A 20,093-nucleotide genomic window follows, 5' to 3' on the forward strand; every position below is an offset into this window, starting at 1 on the left:
GAGTGCAAAGGTAACTGGCATCTGTATTTTCGTTTCTTAAACGCGGCAGCCCTCTTCGGGCCCCTTGGTGTCCTCTAAGGACGAGGACTCCTGCTGTCCCCACCTCTGGTCACCGCTGTCACCCTAAGGCCCTCAGTGCTCCGTGGTGCTGGGCACCGTGCTGGGAACTTCACTCTCACTGTTTCCTTTTTTTTTTTTTTTTTTTTTTGAGATGGAGTTTAGCTCTGTCACCCAGGCTGGAGTGCAGTGGCGCTATCTCAGCTCACTTCAACCTCTGCCTCCTGGCTTCAAGCAGTTCTCCTGCCTCAGCCTCCCGAGTAGCTGGGACTACAGGCATGTGCTATCACGTTTGGCTAACTTTTTTGTATTTTTAGTAGAGACAGGGTTTCACCATGTTGGCCAGGCCGCTTTCGAACTCCTGACCTCTAATGATCCACCCACCTCAGTCTCCCAAAGTGCTGGGATTACAGGCCTGAGCCACCATGCCCAGTCTCACTTTCCTTTATCCCACGGCAGCCCTGTGGACCCCGGCTGTTATACCCTTAGCCCCCCACATTCCAGGGGAGGAAACTGAGGCACGGGCTAGGCTTTGGTCAAATATGTTGAAGCAATGCATGTCTGCATAAGCCCTCTAACAGGGAAGATCATTAGGGTCTAACGCAGTCCAAGTTCGCAATGAACCGAATCCCGGGGCTGGACGGGAGGGCGCCACAGCGGGGCTGGACTGAGGGAGGCTGTTCGCCCGGAGGTGCCTCTGGCTCCCTTGCTCTGGAGTGAGCTCACAGCTCCAACTCACCTTTCAGCAAGGCCCATACGTGCACTTCGTGGTCCCCTCGGGAGCCTCTGGTAGGTTAAACGTCAGTCCTGAGCTGCGCTTGTTGGGTGCAGCTTCTCTTGGAAACGTTTCTCTTCTAGGCCGTTTCCTTGGGGCTAGGGAGGCTGCGCTCACCGTCGCCCGCGTGGGTCTATCTGCAGCAGGCAAATAACATCTTGGGGGTTCCAAAGGAGGCACAGACACAGAAGATGGATGTGAAGTAGGCGGGACCGTGACGTCCATAGAGACAGGAAGCAGATGAGTCGTTCAGGAGGCTAGAAAGGGCGTGGGGAGTGCCTGCTTCCTGGGCACAGGATTTCCTCTGGCGGGCGGTGAAAGTGTTTGGGGATGAGTTCCACGTGGTGCCTGCACAACATTGCGAAGGTACTAGATGCACTGAACTGCATGCTCTGAAACAGTTAATTTTTTGTTATGTGCATTTCATCTTATAAAAAGCTTTAAAAAAGGGAAACACAAAAGAAAAGGGGGCCGGGCGCGGTGGCTCACGCCTGTAATCCCAGTACTTTGGGAGGCCGAGGTGGGCGGATCACCTGAGGTCAGGAGTTTGAGACCAGCCCGGCCAACATGTTCAAACCCCGTCTCTACTAAAAATACAAAAATTGGCCGGGCGTGGTGGTGGGCACCTGTAATCCCAGCTACTCGAGTGGCTGACGTAGGAGAATGGCTTGAGCCCTGGGGGCAGAGGTTGCAGTGAGCCGAGATCACACTGCTGCACTCCAGCCTGGGTGACAGAGTGAGACTCAGTCTCAAAAAAAAAAAAAAAAAAAGAAGAAGAAGAAGAAGAAGGGAAGGTTTGGTTCTGCCTAAATCACCTGTGATGGAGAGGGAGAATTAGGGACACTCTCTGACCTTAACCAGGATGCGCCACTCTCATTACAAAAGGATCACTTGCGATTCACAGTGGACTGATGTCTACAAAGTAACAAGAAGCTACAGCCTCGGACCCTTCAGCCCCACAGCCCCGGGGCAGCTACTGCCATCTCTCGCATCTTCTGTGGACGCACATACATGCTGTTATGGTCAAGGCGTGTCCTCCCAAAAACATGTTGAAGCCCTAACCCCTGGTACCTGTGAATGCAACCTTATTTGCAAATAGGGTCTTTATCTACGCAGTCAAATTAAAATGAGGTCACACTGGAGTTGTGTGGGCCCTAACCCAGTGACTGGGGTCTTTATAAGAAAAGCAGACAGAGACGCTTGGGAATATAGCCATGTGCTGGCAGAGGCAGAGACTGCTGTGATACGTGTACATGCCAAGAACGTGGAAGATTGTCAGCCACCGCCAGAAACTGGGAGAGGAAGGAAAGATCTTGCCTGCAGGGTTCAATGGGAATGTGGCCCTGCCAGCATCTTGGTTTCAGAGTTTTAGCTTCCAGAACTGAGAGAATAAATTTCGGTTGTTTTAAGCCACCCAGTTTGTGTTGGTTGGTTGTTACAGCCCTGGAGACCAAGCAGCCATGGGAAACTCACGCACAAAGTTGAATTGAAACTGTTTCCAGTTTCTTTTATGTGACTCCCGTTCCCTCCCCTCCCTTCATCTTTCCTTCCTTCCTCTTTTTTTTTTTTTTAAACAAAATTAGGATTATATTATGACAATTGTTCTGCAAAAGGTTTTTTTTTTTTAATTTGATGACATATCAGTGACGTCTCCTTAGGTCAAATCATATAACACCTCTTTTCTCTTTAATTTTATACTATTTAATTTTGTATTTTGTATTGGAGAATTCCAATCATATGCAGAAATAGAATAATGGAATGAGCCCACATGACTCTGTTACCCAGTGCCAATGAGGGGAGCCAATCTTGACTCCTCTCTACCCCAGATTGTTTTGACACAAATCTCAGGCTTCCTAGTATTTCATCTATAAATATTTCTGCATATATATGGCTAAAGAGAAGAACTCTTTAAAATATCACAATTACCATTATCATATCATAAAATATTAACAATTAGAGAAAATCAAATATTGGCCAATATTGAGGTTCCCTTGGGCTCCTAAACACTGCTTCATGCTGGTTTATTCAAATCAGGACTCAAGTGAGGTCCCAGCCTGCACTTGGCTGGGGTCTCTGATGGTTCTCTGCGTCTGCACGTTTCATGCTTGTGTTTTTCGTTTTGAGATGGAATTCTGCTCTTGTTGCCCAGGCTGGAGTGCAGTGGCGTGATCTCAGCTCACTGCAACCTCTGCCTCCTGAGTTCAAGTGATTCTCCTACCTTAGCCTCCTGAGTAGCTGGGATTACAGGTGCCCGCCACCACGCCCGGCTAATTCTTATATTTTTAGTAGAGATGGGCTTTCTCCATGTTGACAAGGCTGGTCTCGAACTGCTGACTTCAGGTGATCTGCCTGCCTTGGCATCCCAAAGTGCTGGGATTACGGGCGTGAGCCACTGCGCCCGGCCCATTCTTGTGTTTTTGTTGTAGTTTACATGCTGGGGAGGCCGGGCTGTGTGTCCTATAGTTCCCACAGTCTAGTGATCATGTCCCTATGGTGTCATTCAACGTGTCTATTATCTCCAGTATTTCCTGTCAGCTGGTGGGTGGGCCTAGAGTGGAGGCTTGGTGCAACTCAGGGGATGTGTTTGGCTGCCTGACAGCGTAGGTGCATCACGGCTGATCAACCTTCCCCACAACTTACCCTGAGTTTGTTTCCAGTTTTTGAGTGCCTCAGCTTCAAGGTGGGCCATTCTGGGTCATGGCAATGTCCTGATCAGCAGCGGGCACGGGCCCACTTGGAGAGAAGAAGTGAGTGTGTGTTTGGGGTTGGGTACAGGGATGGGGGCTGTACCAGAGTCTGTAGTATCTGGAAACAGAGTGGACAATCCTGTTTTCAACAAAGGATACATTAAGTGCCATTTAGATTATGGAGCTGTGTGATTGGAATCAACCCGGGGCAGATTAGGCCCCCGGGCCCTTATGCATTCTTAAGGAGATGAGGGGGGTGCCCAGGTGAGCATCCCAGGTAGGAGTCCCCCAAATGCAGGGCGAGGAGTGGCAGTATCTACGAGCTCAGTCACCAACCCAGGGTCTCTGTTTCCTGAGAGTCACGAGACTGAAGTGAGGCAGAGCAAGCCCTCACTTACAATGTATTGGGTCCAGGGCTATGTCCCGGTGGCCTTGAAACACCGAAATGACCTGGAGATCTGGCTGAAGTCGGTTGAGAAGTGGATAGGAAATGAAAAGATAGAGACAGCAAGTGTAGACACTCCTTCTAAAAGCTCGATGTTGGCAAATGAGGAAGGAGCAGGTGTATTTCCAATGCAAGGCCCAGAAAAGAGGTTATGTTTAAAGTGGAAACCCATGCTGAGATGTTTATGGGAGGAGCCAGCAAAGAGGGGACGAGGATGGGAGGCTATGGGTGTGGGGGGGAGTGGGGGTGGATGGGGCTGTGACCGACACAGGTGGGACCCAGGAGAGAGTCAGGAGGACAGTTTCTAAGTGGTGGAGGGAGTTCCTGCCTGTAGTTTGTAAATGGCTTTAAAAAAACAAAAAGGCTAGGCATGGTGGCTCACACCTGTAATCCTAGCATCGTAGGGGGCCAAGGCAGGTGGATGACTTGAGTCCAGGGGTTCAAGACCAGCCTGGGCAACATGGCAAAACCTTGTCTCAATTAAAAATACCAAAAAAAAAAAAAAAAAAAAAAGGCCTGGTGTGATGACATACACCTGTAGTCCTAGCTTCTCAGGAGGCTGAGGTGGGAGAATCAAATTGCTTGAGCCTGGGAGGCGGAGGTTGCAGTGCACCAAGATCACGCCACTGCACTCCAGCCTGAGCAACAGAGCAAGACTCTGCCTCAAAAACGAAAAACAAAATTCTTATTTTATTGAGGTGAAATTCACATAACAAAATCAACCATCTCACAGTAAACATTGTAATGGGATCTAGTTCACTCACAATGTCATGTGACCACCACTTCTATTCAGTTCTGAAACATTTGAAAGAAACCCTGTACCCATTAGCAGTTTCTCCCCATTCCCCCTTGCCCATTCCCAATCTGCTTTCTGCTCCTACGAATTTGCCTGTCCCGGGCATTTCCTATGAGTGGACTCACATACCGTGTGGCCTTTTGTGTCTGGCTTCTTTCTCTTAGTGTGATGTCTTCCAGGTTCATCTGTGTTGTAGCAAGTGTGTTTCCCAGGGCTGTGGTCACCGAGTACCAAAAATGTGGTGGCTTAAATTTAAATGTATTGTCTCACAGTTCTAGAAGCCAGAAGTCAAAACTCAAGGAGTCAGGAGGGCTTTGCTCTCTCTGGAGGCTCCAGGGGAGGATCTGTTCCACACTTCTCTTCAAGCTTCCAGCATGGCCAGCAATCCCCAGCGTTCATTGGCCGATGGACACGTCACTCCAGCCTCTGCCTCCATCATCACAGGGTTTTCTCCTGTGTCTCCACATGGACTTCCCTGTGTGCATGTTTATCTCTGCAAAATTCTCCTTTTTGCAAGAACATCGCTCATATTTGACCTCATCTGACCTTGATCATTTCTGTAAAGACCCCCACTAGATAAAGTCACATTCTGGTGTACCAGGTGTTAGGCTTTCAAAGAACGGTTTTGCAGAGGCCACAGTTTAACAATACCCACATGCGTCAGTATTGCATTCCTGTTTGAGGCTGAGTTGATGCTCCACTGTCTGGATGGACCACATTTTGCTTCTCCATAATCCGTGGATGGGCATCGGGCAGTGTCTGACTTTTGGGTCTCGTGAACTGTGCTGCTGTGAGCAGAGTCCCTGTTTCCAGTACCCTCGGTTACAGAGCTGGGAGTGTGTAGGTGGCTTTTACTCACAGAGGGAAGTCGGAGGCTGGGTCCTCTCTCCTTTGGGCTCTGGACTCTGCCCCCGCAGTCACAAAACACAGGGGAGTGAGGGAGGTCTCTGCATCCAACCCCCTCTCCCCTCCAGTGTCACTGCAGCATGGCACCCTGTCACCCCATGACCTCCTCAATCCACCTAGCTCATTCTCCAGGGACATGTGGGTGGACAGCCCTGGGCCTTCAGATGTCCAGAGCACCTGAGAAAGGTTGGGGGCACGTGCTAGTCCTGCCCTCAAAGGCAGGGGAATTGGTGCCTTTGATCTTTTTTTTTTTTTTTTTTTTTTTTTTTGAGACAGAGTCTCACTCTGTTGCCCAGGCTGGAGTGCAGTGGCATGATCTTGGCTCATTGCAACCTCCGCCTTCCAGGTTCAAGCAATTTTCCCTGACTCAGCCTCCCGAGTAGCTGAGATTACAGATGCCTGCCACCATGCCTGGCTAATTTTTGTATTTTTACAAAATACCATGTTGGCCAGGCTGGTCTCGAACTCCTGACTTTAGATGATCTGCCTGCCTCGGCTTCCCAAAGTGCTGGGATTATAGGTATGAGCCACAGTGTCTGGCCCTTTTCTTCTGGATTTTTATTGTGGTAAAATATACATAACATAAAATTCACCATTTTAACCATTTTTAAGGGTATGGCTCGCTGGCATTAAGTATATTCCCATTGTTATGCAACCATCACCAATATTTGCCTCCAAAACTCTCATCTTTCCCAAAGAGACTCTGTAGTCATTAAACACTAACTCCCCAGCCCGGTTACCTCTGCTCTCCTTTCTGTCTCTGTGAGTTTGACTATTTTAGGGACCTCCTGTAACTGGAGTCCTATAGGATTTGTCCTTTCGGGTCTGGCTTATTTCACCAGGCATAACGTCTTCAAGGTTCATCCATGTTGTAGCATGTGTGGGTTCTGGGCAGTCACATTGAAGGTAATTGGGCTCTTATCCTGAGAGCACTGGAATCTCTGCAAGTGTTTTCAAGCATCGGGCGTGTGTGTGTGTGTGTGTGTGTGTGTGTGATGGGATTTATGTGTTTCGAGCCAGGTGCAGTGGCTCACGCCTGTAATCTCAGCACTTTCGGAGGCTGAGGCAGGCAGATACCTGAGGTCAGAAATTTGAGACCAGCCTGGCCAACATGGTGAAACCCCGTCTCTACTAAAAATACAAAAACAAATTAGCGAGGCGTGGTGGTGCGTGCCTGTAGTCCCAGCTACCGGGGAGGCTGAGGCAGGAGACCCACTTGAACCCGGGAGGAGGAGGTTGCAGTGAGCCGAGGTCGCACCACTGCACTCCAGCCTGGGTGACAGAGTGAGACTCTATCTCAGAAAAAAAAAAAAAAAAAAAGGAATTCGGTGTAGTGAGTCAGAAATGGCAAGGCTGAGGGCAGCTGAGTGAGTGTGGGGGATGGGGGGAGTCCCCAGCCTGCCTCCACCTGTGGTGTGAGCAAGAATCAAGCACTTTATTTGGTACAACGGAAGGAGATCTTGAGAATGGGGGGAAAGTCTTGTGCAATCCACATTTTTCTTTGAAGTAACTCTACAAATAATGCAATGTTGACTTAAGGAGGGCTCCCAATGGATGGCTAAGCCTGCTTAAAGATATGCGTAATCGCTGCTGTCCTCCTGGGCACTGGGCATGAGTGAGAAGCAGCCGCAGGAAACCGAGGTGGCTAGCACAGCTTTTCTAAGCAAATAGGCATTTGGGAGGAGATGGTTTGGGGTTGGGGAGAGCGGCTGGCAAGAAGGAAGAGTGGAATTTGCAATCTCTATTACAGCTAAAGGAGGAAGTTACTCAATACCTCTCCTGCTTCCTCTTTCCCAGTTTCCAATAACCTGGTGGAAAAGGAAAAGATGATTATCACATCCTGGGTATCAGGATGCTAGGAATGGTTTTGCAAAAATACCTCACACTTTCCTGTTTCTGAGGTCTCCTTTGTATTAGCAAAGCCTCCCGAAGCCTCCAGGTGTTTCACGTGGCTTCTTTCCAGGCCCGCGGGTCTCAACACAGAGTGCTGGGACTTCCAGAACTTGGTTGTGTTTCCCCTCCCCTTTTCTTTGGTTATTTAAAATGTCCCATAGAACCAGGCTGTGATACCACCTATCATCAGCGGGAGGCACTCTCTGCAATATGGTGCATACTTGATGGAGAATCCTGGAAGTTCGAGGTTCAGGATTCTAAATATGTATATTGTTGCCCTACTCTGTCCGCTTACAAGTTTCAATTCTGTAAAATAAGTTTGCTCAGCCTGGGCAACGTAGGGAGACCCTGTCCCTAGAAAATATTAAAAAATTAGCCAGGCACAGTAGCATGCACCTGTGGTCCTGCTATTCAGGAGGCTGAAGCAGGAGGATCACCTGAGCCTGGGAGGTTGAGGCTGCAGTGAGCTATGATTGCACCACTGCACTCCAGCCTGGGTGACAAAAAAAAAAAAAAAACTTGCTTAAAAATAGATGCATCAGTATTAGCCAACAACTAACAACTGGAACCCAGATATTCATCAACAGGAGAACAAATATATTGTGATCTACTCATACAGTGGAATACTAAGCTGCTGTGAAAATTAGCGTACTGTTGCTACATGCAATATCTTGTATAAATCTCACTAACAATGTTGAGTGAAAGAAATCAGACAAGAAAGCATGTATGAGCGTATACTGCATGGCACCATTTCCATAAAGTTCAAACCCTGGCCAACCTAATCTATGAGGATTGAAACCATGACAGCAGTTACCCCTCAGGTAGGTAGGTTGGCCAAGGGAGCATCAGGGGACCAGTCATATCTGTTTCTTAATTTGGGGGCTGGTTATAAGGGTTAGTTTGTGAGCTGTACACATATGCACACTTTGTGTGTGTGTTTTATGCTTTAAAAAAAACACATGTGGCTGGGCGCAGTGGCTCCACCTATAATCCCAGCACTTTGGGAGGCCGAGGCAAGCGGATCACCTGAGGTCAGGAGTTTGAGACCAACCTGGCCAACATGGTGAAACCTCGTCTCTACTAAAAATAGCAAAAAAAATTAGTGGGGTGTGGTGATGGATACCTGTAATCCCAGCTACTCGGGAGGCTGAGACAGGAAAATCTCTTGAACCCCGTAAGTGGAGGTTGTGGTGAGCTGAGATCATGCCACTGCACTCCAGCCTGGGTGACAGAGTGAGACTCCATCTCAAAAAAATAAAATGATAAAAATAAAAAATAAATTTAAAAATTAATGAGTACAAAAGTTCAATCTGCTAAACAGCAACCCTGCTCTTTTCACAGATTGATGAACAGAGTGAGCTGAAAGCCATCGAGAAAGAGAAGAAGGTGACAGCCCTGCCCCCCAAGGAAGCATGCAAATGCCAGAAAGAGGATTTGGCCAAAGCGTTTTGTGTAAGAATTGAATTTGCATCTGGAGCTAATTGTGATAAGGTTTTATGTTTAAAAGAAAGCAACACAAAGCCCTGAACAGTGCTTTGAAATTCTGTGTTATTATCAATTTTATCATCAAGGTTGGAAAATATTGTTGATGTTGAATGGTTCAGATTCCACAGGTAGAATATCAGTGCTTGTCAGTAGAGCTCGTCTTCACCATGCCCTTACCGGAAGATGGCATCCTTTGAGACACTCTGTGTACGCTGCTTCTCTTCAGCCTCACATTTCTTGGCAAAAACATAAAGGGATGGAAGATGAAGTTGAGACACAGAAAGTAGCACAGTCCAGTGTTAGAGGTAGCACAGCCCAGCGTGGAGTCCAGCTGTTTCACATCAAAGCCCAAACTCTTTGTCATCCGGTATTCCCACCGTCGTCTTTTATAATCCGTGGAGTTGCCAGGTACTAAAACCAAATTCTCCCAAGTTTCTCAAGTGAGTTTGAATTAATTCCTGGCCAGTGCAAGACAAACATTTGCATTGCACACAAGTGTGTGTGTGTGCACACGTGCGTGCACGTGCATACTCAGAACCACTACATTTTTGGAAAGCAAATAAAAAGCTCCCAGGAAAAGGGCACATGCTACAATTTCAGGAAGTTGGAAGCTAGTGTCTTTTCTTGAGAATAACTCAAGTCTGTTTCAATTCAAGTCCTGTGTATTAGTATTTGGAGAGGGGGAGGAAGTATTTCTTCTCTGCCTGAATATTATCGCTACCTAGAAAATGAGCTAGATTTTCTTTCACTACTCAAAAGAATCTAGAAATCAATTCTGTTCTCCCTGTTTCCTCTACCAGCAAGTACAGTTTTCTTGTTACTGGCTTTTTAAAAACAAGGACACTTTTGTTGTGACCAGAACAACAAAGTTTCCTTCCATTATGACTGACTCATAAATTAGCTGTATTTAACGAATTTGTTTACAGAAAGAGCTTGAATGGAGTTGGGCACAATATAATTGTTTTAGCTACTGTTCTTTTTTATTTTTAATTTTTATGGGCACATAGTAGGTGTATACTTATGGGTTCCAGAGATACTTTGATACAGGCATACACTGTATAATAATCACATCAGGGCAAACGGGGTCTCCATTACCTCAAGCATTTATCCTTTGTGTTACAAGTCATCCACTTACACTCTTTTAGTTATTTTAAAATGTACAATTAAATTATTTTTGACAACAGTCACCCTGTCGTGCCAGCAAATACTAGGTCTTATTTATTCTTTCTGACTATATTTTTTGTAGCCATAGCCCTCTCCACTTTCTCCCAACTACCCTTACCAGGCCCTGGTAACCATCCTACTATCTCCATGAGTTCAGTTATTTTAATTTTCAGCTTCCACTAATCAGTGAGAACCTGCAAAGTTTGCCTTTCTGTGTCTGGAGGTCACTATGTTATTTGACTTAATATAATGACCTCCAGTTCCATCCATGTTGTTGCAAATGACAGGATCTCATTCTTTTTTATGGGTGCATAGTACTCCATTGTGTATATGTACCGCATTTTCTTTATTCATTTGTCTGTTGATGGATACTTAGGCTCCTTCCAAACCTTGGCTATCGTGAATGCTCCTGCGATAAACATGGGAGTGCAGATATGTCTTCAATATTCTGATTTCCTTTCTTTTGGTTATGTATCTAGGAGTGGGACTGGGGATCATATAATAGTTGTATTTTTAGTTTTTTGTTTTTTTTTTTGAGATGGAGTCTCACTCTGTCACCCAAGCTGGAGTGCAGTGGCGCGATCTCTGCTCACTGCAAGCTCCGCCTCCTGGGTTCACGCCATTCTTCTGTCTCAGCCTCCTGAGTAGCTGGGACTACAGGCGCCTGCCACCATGCCCGGCTAATTTTTTTGTGTTTTTTTTTTGAGACGGACTCTCGCTCTGTCGCCCAGGCTGGAGTGCAGTGGCGCGATCTCTGCTCACTGCAAGCTCCGCCTCCCGGGTTCACGCCATTCTCCTGCCTCAGCCTCCCGAGTAGCTGGGACTACAGGCGCCCGCCACCACACCCGGCTAATTTTTTGTATTTTTAGTAGAGACGGGGTTTCACCGTGTTAGCCAGGATGGTCTCCATCTCCTGACCTCGTGATCCGCCCGCCTCGGCCTCCCAAAGTGCTGGGATTACAGGCATGAGCCACCGCGCCCAGCGTATTTTTAGTTTTTTGAGGAACCCTCCAAACTGTTCACCAGTCATACTAATTTACATTCCTACCAACAGTGTACAAGGGCTCCCTTTTCTTCATATCCAGGATTTGTTATTGCCTGACTTTTGGATAAAAGCCATTTTAACTGTGATGAGATGATACCTCATTGTAGTTTTGATTTGCATTTCTCTGATCAGTGATGGTGAGCACCTTTTCATGTACCTGTTTGCCATTCATATGTCTTCTTTTGAGAAATGTCTATCCAGATCTTTGGCCCATTTTAAAAACAGATTATTAGGTTTTCTCCTGTAGAGTTGTTTGAGCTCCTTATACATTCTGGTTATTAATCACGTGTCGGATGGGTAGTTTGCAAATATTTTCTTCCATTCTGTGGGTTGTCTCTTCACTTTGTTGATGATTTCCTTTGCTGTGCAGAAGCCTTTTAACTTGATGTGATTCCATTTATCCATTTTTGCTTTGGTTGCCTGTGCTTGTAGTATATTACTCAAGAAATCTTTGCCCATTTCAATGTCCTGGAGAGTTTCCCCGATGTTCTCTTGATAGTTTCATAGTCTGTGATCTTAGATTGAAGTATTTAATCTTTTTTTTTTTTTTTTGAGACAGGGTCTCACTCTGTCGCCCAGGCTGGAGTGCAGTGGCGCTATCTCACCTCACTGCAACCTCTGCCTCCTGGGTTCAAGCAATTCTCCTGCCTCAGCCTCCTGTAGTAGCTGGGATTACAGGCATGCACAACCACATCCAGCTAATTTTTGTATTTTTGGTAGAGCTGGGGTTTTGCCATGTTGACCAGGCTGATCTCGAACTCCTGACCTCAGGTAATCTGCCCACCTCATCTTTAATCCATTTTTATTTGATTTTTATTGATAATGAGAGATGGGGTGAAATTTCATTCTCCTGCATATGGAGATTTTGTTTTCCTGGTACCACTTATTAAAGAGATTGCCCTTTCCCCAGTGGATGTTCTTGACATCTTTGTCAAAAACGAGTTCACTGTAGATGTATGGATTTATATCTGGGTTCTCTATTCTGTTTCACTGATCTCTGTATCTGTTTTTATGACAGTACCATGCTGTTTTGGTTACTAAAGCTCTGTAGTATAATTTAAAGTCAGGTAATATGATTCTTCCAGTGTTGTTCTTTTTCCTTAAGATAGCTTTGGCTATTCTGGGTCTTTTGTGGTTCCATATAAATTTTTAAATTGTTTTTTCTATTTCTGTTAAGAATGTCATTGTTATTTTAATAGGGATTCCATTAAATCTATAGATTGCTTTGGGTAGTATGGACATTTTAACAATATTGATTTTTCCAACACATGAACATGGAATATCTTTCCATTTTTCTGTGTCTTCTTCAGTTTCTTGCATCAATGTTTTATAGTTTTCATTGTAGAGATCTTTTACTTCTTTAAGTTAATTCCTAGATACTTAATTTGTGGCTGTGGTAAATGGGATTACTTAATTGATTTCTTTTTCAGATTGCTTTCTCTTAGCATATAGCAATGCTACTGATCTTTATGATTTGAGTTTGTATCCTCTAACTTTACTGATTTTGTTTATGAGTTCTAATAGCTTTAGGTGGAGTCTTTAGGTTTTTTCAGATGTAAGATCATATCATCTACAAACAAGAATAATTTGACTTCTTCCTTTCCAATTTGGATGCCCTTTATTTTTTACTCTTGTCTGATTGCTCTAGCTAGAACTTACAGTATTCTGTTGAATAATAGTGGTAAAAGTGGGTATCCTACTGGAAAAGCTTTCAGTTTTTCCTCATTCAGTATGACACTAGCCCTGGGTCTGTTATATATGGCTTTTATTACATTGAGATATGTTCCTTCTATACCTAGCTTTTTTAGGGTTTTTATCATGAAGGGATGTTGAATTTTGTCACATGTTTTTTCAGGATTAATTGAAATGATCATATGGTTTTTGTCTTTCATTCTGTTGATGTGTCACATTAATTTGTGTATGGTGAACCATCCTTGCACCCTTGGGATAAATCCCATTTGGTCATGATGAATTTTCATTTTAATGCGTTATTGCATTTAATTTGCTTGTATTTTGCTGAGGATTTTTGCATCAATAGTCATCGGTGATATTGGCCAGTAGTTTTCTTTTTTAAATGTGTCTTTGTCTGGTTTTGGTATCAGGGTAATACTGGCCTCGTAGAATGAAAGTATTCCCTACTCATCTGTTTTTTGGAATAATTTAGTAGGATTGGTATCGCTTCTTCGAGTGTTTGGTAGAATTCAGCAGTGAAGCCACTGGGTCCTGGGCTTTTCTTAACTGGAAGACTTTTTATTATGGCTTCGATCTTATTACTTGTTATTGGTCTATTCAGCTTTTGGATTTCTTCATGGTTCAATCTTGGTAGGTTCTGTGTGTCTAGGAATTTATCCATTTCTTCTATATTTTGCAATTTATTGGCATATAGTTGCTCCTGGTAGCCACTAATGGTCCTCTGACTTTCTGTGATATAATTTGTGAAGTTTCCTTTTTCATTTCTGTTTGTATTTATTTGGTTCTTCTCTCTTTTTTTCTTAGCCTGGCTAAAGGTTTGTCAGTTTTGTTTATCTTTTAAAAAAAATACTCTTGTTTCTTAAGACAAGCCTATTTAAAAAAGTGTCTGATATGTGGTAAATACACAACATAAAATTTACCATCTTAACCATGTTATTTTTTCCAAGACATGGTCTCACTCTGTTGCCCAGGCTTGAGTCCGGTGCTGCAATCAAGGCCCAGTGCAGCCTCCACCTCCTGGGCTTAAGCAATCCTCCTGCCTCAGTCTCCTGAGTAGCTGAGACTACAGGAGTCTGTCACCACAATGGGCTAATTTTTTAAATTTTTTTGTAGAGCCAAGATCGTGCTATATTGCCCAGACTAGCCTTGAACTCCTGGGTTCAAGCGATCTCCCCACCTCAACCTCCTAAAGTTTTGGGATTACAGTTGTGAGTCACTGTGCCTGGCCTTAACCATTTTGAAGTGTACATTGTAGTTGCATTAAGTACAGTCATACAGTCATACTGTTGTGCAACCATCGCCATTCTCTACCTCCAGAATTCTTTTTTTTTTTTTTTTTTTGAGATGGAGTTTCATTCTTGTTGCCCAGGCTGGAGTGCAATGGCGCCATCTCAGCTCACTGCAACCTCCGCCTCCCAGCTTCAAGCTATTCTCCTGCCTCAGCCTCCTGAGTGGCTGGGATTACAGGCACATGCCACCACGCCTGACTAGTTCTTGTATTTTTAGTAGAGACGGGCTTTTGCCATGTTGACAAGGCTGGTCTCGAACTCCCGACCTCAGGTGATCTGCCTGCCTTGGCCTCCCAAAGTGCTGGGATTACAGGCCTGAGCCACCAAGCCCTACCAGTTTATTATAAAGGCAAAGGATACCGATGAAGAGATGCATAGGGCAGGTAATGGGGGGAGGGGCGCAGAGCTTCCATGCCCAATGGTGCTATGAACATGGTTGTTCAAACATCTCCCTGGATGCCACTCTCCAGGAATATCCCCATGTTCAGGTACGTGAAAACTCACTGAATCCTATCTTTGGGTTTTTAGGGAAGCTTCATGACATCATTCCTTCCCCCAGATTATAGGGTGGGACCCTCTCATGGGAGGGTCTTAAGACCCACAGTCAGCAAAGCGGGTTACATAAGCATCTCCAGTATTCTTTTCATCTTGTAAAACTGAATCTGTCTCCATTAAACACTCACTCCCCATTCCCTCTCCCTCCAGCCTCTGACACCCACCATTCTACTTTCTGTCTCTATGAATTTGACTAGTCTATGTAATTCATATGTGGAATCAACAGAATTTGTCTTTTTGTGACTGGTTTATTTCACTTAACTTCGTCCTCAAGGTTCAACTTAAACGTGTATCCATGTTGTAGCACATGTCAGCATTTTCTTTCGTTCTGAGGCTAAAGAGTATTTCATTGTGTGTGTACAGCACGTTTCATGCATTCATTCATCCCTTGACAGATTGGTGGGTTGTTTCCTCCTTTTTGCTTTTGTGAACAGTGCTACGAACGTGCTTGTACAAACATCTCTTGGAGCCCCACTAGCAGTTCCTTTGGGTATATACCCCAAAGTGGAATTGCTGGATCTGGTAGCTCCCTTTTTAATTTTTTGAGGAATCGCCACACAGTTTCCATAACAGCCGCACCATTTTACATTCCCAAGACCTTTTTTTTATTTTTTTTAAGAAGAAAAGATGTGTTTCTGCATTTCTGGAAGTCTACGCTGCATTTCCATTTGTTGAAATTTAAGACCAGAGTCATCTTTTCTGCTGTAATTATAATGGTCACTGGCTTGTGCCTTTTCCTCCTCTCTCTGCCCCATCTGCACGGGGTCTTTGAAGAAGTCCCAGCACCTTGGTGGACAAGCCCGTGTCCCTGGCCCATCATGGAAGCTGCTGCCTTTCAGAGTGGGACTCTGTACCCTGTTGCCTCATTCCTTGCTGCGCCCATGAGTGAGCTTGTGCCTGACGTCTCCTTCCAGGTGGACTTACACACTGGGCTGTCGGAGTTCTCGGTGACGCAGCGCCGGCTGGCCCATGGCTGGAATGAGTTTGTTGCTGACAACAGCGAACCTGTGTGGAAGAAATACCTGGATCAGGTAGGACCAGAGGTGTCATTCTTTGCATTAACAAGCATAAGCCAGCGAGGGTGGGGCAGCCATTCCATCTTTCAATGTTGATGGACGGCATCCTTGGACAGCTCCCGCCCCTTTCGCGCTGCCCCAGCCAGCCTGAGCATCAATCATGAGCAAATCACCAACTCCCAGGCAACCGCGATCAGGAAAAACAGTGATCACTTTCGTAGACAGTTGAGCAGGCCCGGGGCCCCACGCTATATGAGTAAGTGAATAAGTAAGCATGCACTTACTAATCCTCCTCCTAATCCCGCCTTTGCACATGAGGAAGGAGAAGGGCAGAGGTTGAAAGATTTCCCCAGAGTTGCCAGGTTTAGCAAATAACAATATAGGATGCCCTGTTAAATTTCAATTTCAGGCTGGGCGTGGTGGCTCACGCCTGTAATCCAAGCACTTTGGGCGGCTGAAGCGGGTGGATCACTTGAGCCCAGGAGTTCAAGACCAGTCCGGCCAACATGGCAAAACCCCGTCTCTTCTAAAAATATAAAAATTAGCCGGATGTGGTAGTGGATGCCTGTAATCCCAGCTACTGAGGAGGCTGAGGTGGGAGGACTGTTGGAACCCAGGAGGTGGAGGCTGCAGTGAACCGAGATTGTGTCACTGTGCTCCAGCCTGGACAACAGAGTGAGACCTTGTCTCAACAACAACGACAAAAACAAAGTGAATTTGAGATAGATAAACAAGAAGCAATTTCTAGTATAAGTGTGTCCCAATACAGTAGACGTGCTTATACTAAAAACAAAAAGTTCCTTGTCTATCTGAAATTCAGATTTTACTGGGTGTCCTACTGTAACCTGAGCCCAAAGTCACATAGCTGTGAGGAGCAGTGCAGAGCAGTGCAGCCAGGGAGCTGCACCCAGAGCCCCTTCCCTTGCCAGCTGCTGCCATCGGTGCTGGCGCGGTGCTGAATGAATGACACATAATCAAATGCCTGGAAGCCACTAAGAAGAGGAAAGAAAAAACTGCAATTGACATGGCTCCAAGTTCCATTCTAGAAGTCGGCAGTCCCCGCTACCTTCGCAGGACCAGTTCAGAAAGGCCCAGTGAACAGGCAGAATTTTCCAGGTGCCTGAGGGCATTTAGATGGCCTTAGATCCCCTTTTCCAGCCTTTTGCATGCTCTTGGCCCCATCCCTGACATCCCCTTCATCATTCTCTGGCCCCTGGGCTGTCCCAGGCTTCAGCTGCCTTCCTATTGGGTCTGTGTTTACAGCTTCCTCCATTGGTCGATTCCGGAACCATTCACAGTCCTCTGTGCAGCATCCTCTGTCTCCACTCTCCTTGAGGTCCCGTCCCTGATCAAGGCTCAGTTCTCAGTGTTCTGGGAATGTTATTCATCGATGCGTTTTGGCAGCAAAATAGGCTTCTGGGTATGTAGGTGGTTCTGGCTAGCCCAGAAGCTTCCTAAAACTGCAGGGCTGAGAAGAGGCAGTGGAGGCTCCCGGAAGTTGGGGTTCAGGGAAGGAGGCCGAGACATGGGCTGTGAGGGAGGAGCTCCCCTCTGCGGCTGGAGATCTCTTTGCTCTGCCCTGGCACCCCTTCCACTAGGACCCACTCCCCCACTTCCCCTAGTTATCCTCCTTCCTCATTCCCCTCTGCCCTGTCGAAACCCACCGTGAACCTCTTCCTTCTCACCAAGGATCCTCCTGCAGCCTCCAGCCAGGGTGTTCCCCAAAATGAAATCTCTTAAATTTCTTGAGAGCAGAGGACCTGCTCATTCATCTTATAGCTTGTCGGTTCAGCAATGCATCTGTGGGAATCCTTGTAGGACTGGACGGGAGCTCCTGACGGCTGGGTTTTCCTGCCCTTGCGTATATGGGTTCTGTCTGCTCTCCCTTATTAATTCCTTACATGTGTTGAGTTCCTGCTGCATGCCAAGTGTTGTGATTCTCCTGTCTTTCCCCCAGTGACAGGGAACTCATCACCTCACAAGGCAGCCCTGTTCCTCTGTCTCAGGAGTCTCACCATTAGGAATTCTACCTTAGCACGACCTAAGGCTCTGGACGGGATGGCAGGGAGGCACTAGGCTGGTGCTCTGAGGAGGTGGCATCTGGGCAGAGATCTGAGTGAAATGAGACGGAAAGCCATGTGAGGATGTGGATGGAGGGCCTCGCTGGAGGGCAGGGTGCAGAGTCCCTGGGGGGACAGGAGCCTGGCAGCCTGGGAATCAAGGTGCCCAGACCTGGTGCATTATTATTATTATTATATTCTGGGATAGAGTTTCTCTGGTGTCCAAGCAGGAGTGCAGTGGCATAAACACGGCTGACTGCAGCCTCAACTTCCCTGGCCCAAGTGATCCTCCTGCCTTAGCCTTCTGAGTAGCTGGGACCACAGGTGCACCTCACCATGCCCAGCTAATTTTTTCATTTTTTTGTAAAGATGGGATTTTGCTGTGTTTCCCAGGCTGGACTGAAACTCCTGGGCTCAAGCAGTCCTCCCATTTGTGCCTCCCAAAGGGCTGGGATTACAGTGTGAGCCTCTGCGCCCAGCCCTTGTTGATATTTTAACTCTCTTCCTTATCCTGATCTTTGGTCTGCCTTCTGAATCCGGTTTTATGTGTTTGCGTTCCTTTTCAATCCTCTGTAACATGAGCTACCATGAGATGTCTCTGAAATGAAAGGGCAGATATATAAAATAAAGTAAAAATCTTCTCAGGAAGTTTTGGGAACGGCTGTTTTAGAGAGGGACATCATTGGAGTCCCTAGAGGCTGTTACAGGAGCAGGTTGGTACTGAGTTTGGTGACTGGGATGTGCAGGATTTGGGGAGCTAGTGTGGTGAGAGAGGATCCTTGGCCGTCTTGAGCCAGGACTGGCATCTTGCCGAAAGTCCTGGCCTGGAGCGTCATGGAGATGTGGAGAGGCGAGACCAAGAACTCAAAGGCAGGGCCGAGGCCGGTGTCTTCAGGGGGTCAGTACTGGGACCTGGGAGGGTCAATGGGGTGAAGTTCCAGGCAGAGGAGGACCACTGCGTGGGGGTGGTCTCCCCAGCCCTCGGTCACCATGGTGTTGACCTGGAAGCCTGGCCCTGAACTGAGACCCCTGTCACACAAGCTTCTGCACAGTAAGAAACCCATTCTGGTCCCTGAGACTAACGAATGTGCCCCACCCTGTTATTTCCTCTTCAGTTTAAGAACCCCCTGATCCTGCTGCTGCTGGGCTCTGCCCTGGTGAGTGTCCTCACCAAGGAGTATGAGGACGCCGTCAGCATCGCCACGGTGAGTTCCCTGACAGCGCTCGGCTCCCGGGCGGGCAGCCACAGGTCTGCTGAATCTCTGCTTGTTATTGTATATAAAGAAAAAAAAGAGTTTGCTGTAGGGGGGAGAAAGGAACATACAGAAGAAAGAAAGGAAAGCAAATCCACATCCTTCTTTACCCTAATATCAAGGTGCCCTGGTTTATTCGGCCACTGCTTGCTTGCTGGACACACAGGTGCTTCTGGGTCTTTGCTAGAGCAGTGTTGCAGGGAATTCCTTTCCCGTGACCCTGGGATGAGGGGAATAGAGCCTGGGCTGTGCACATTTGCCTTCCGAAGAACAACATCTTTGATCCATTACCGAGAGGTAACCACTGAGCACTCAGTTTTTTTTTTATTTAGATGAAATTCACATAATAAAATATTGACTGTTTCACAGTGAACAATTCAGTGAAATTGAGTACATTCATGATATGGTGCCACCACCACCTCTGCCTAGTTCCAAAACATTTTCATCACCCCAGAAGGAAACCCTGTGCTCACCAGACAGTCACTTCCTGTCCCCCCTCCTACCAGCCCTTGGCAACCACCAATCTGTTTCCATCTCTGTGGGTTGAATGACCTATTGTGGATATGTCACTGAAATGGATTCAGACGGATGAGTTCATGTCCTTTGCAGGGACGTGGATGAAGCTGGAAGCCATCATTCTAAGCAAACTATCACAAGGACAGAAAACTAAACACCGCATGATCTCACTCATAGGTGGGAGTTGAACAATGAGAACACATGGACACAGGGCGGGGAACATCACACACCGGGGCCTTTCATAGGGTCGGGGGGGTGGGGGAGGGATAGCATTAGGAGAAATACCTAATGTAAATGACGAGTTGATGGGTGCAGCAAACCAGCGTGGCATATGTATACCTATGTAACAAACCTGCACGTTGTGCACATGTACCCTAGAACTTAAAGTATAACAAGAAAAAAAAATGGATTCAGACAATACATGACCTTTTGTATCTGGCTTCTCCTGAGCACATTTTT

At 46.4% G+C, this 20,093-nt stretch overlaps 1 protein-coding gene across 4 annotated transcripts in view; it reads left to right on the forward strand.

The window, feature by feature from the left end:
• Positions 1-20,093, forward strand: part of ATP2C2 (ATPase secretory pathway Ca2+ transporting 2) — a 93,925-nt gene that overhangs the window by 21,757 nt on the left and 52,075 nt on the right. For 3 of the 4 annotated variants that reach the window (XM_511142.8, XM_003315215.6, XM_054668525.2), the window contains exons 2-4: positions 8,901-9,011; positions 15,704-15,820; positions 18,981-19,070. In XM_511142.8, coding sequence (XP_511142.6) covers positions 8,901-9,011; positions 15,704-15,820; positions 18,981-19,070 — 318 coding nt within the window. Of the gene's footprint in view, positions 1-1,081; positions 1,199-8,900; positions 9,012-15,703; positions 15,821-18,980; positions 19,071-20,093 lie in introns of those variants that run through there. The other variant, XM_016930288.3, reaches the window with a different exon arrangement.

This window comes from Pan troglodytes, chromosome 18 (assembly GCF_028858775.2).
Source record: "Pan troglodytes isolate AG18354 chromosome 18, NHGRI_mPanTro3-v2.0_pri, whole genome shotgun sequence".
NCBI lineage: Eukaryota > Metazoa > Chordata > Mammalia > Primates > Hominidae > Pan > Pan troglodytes.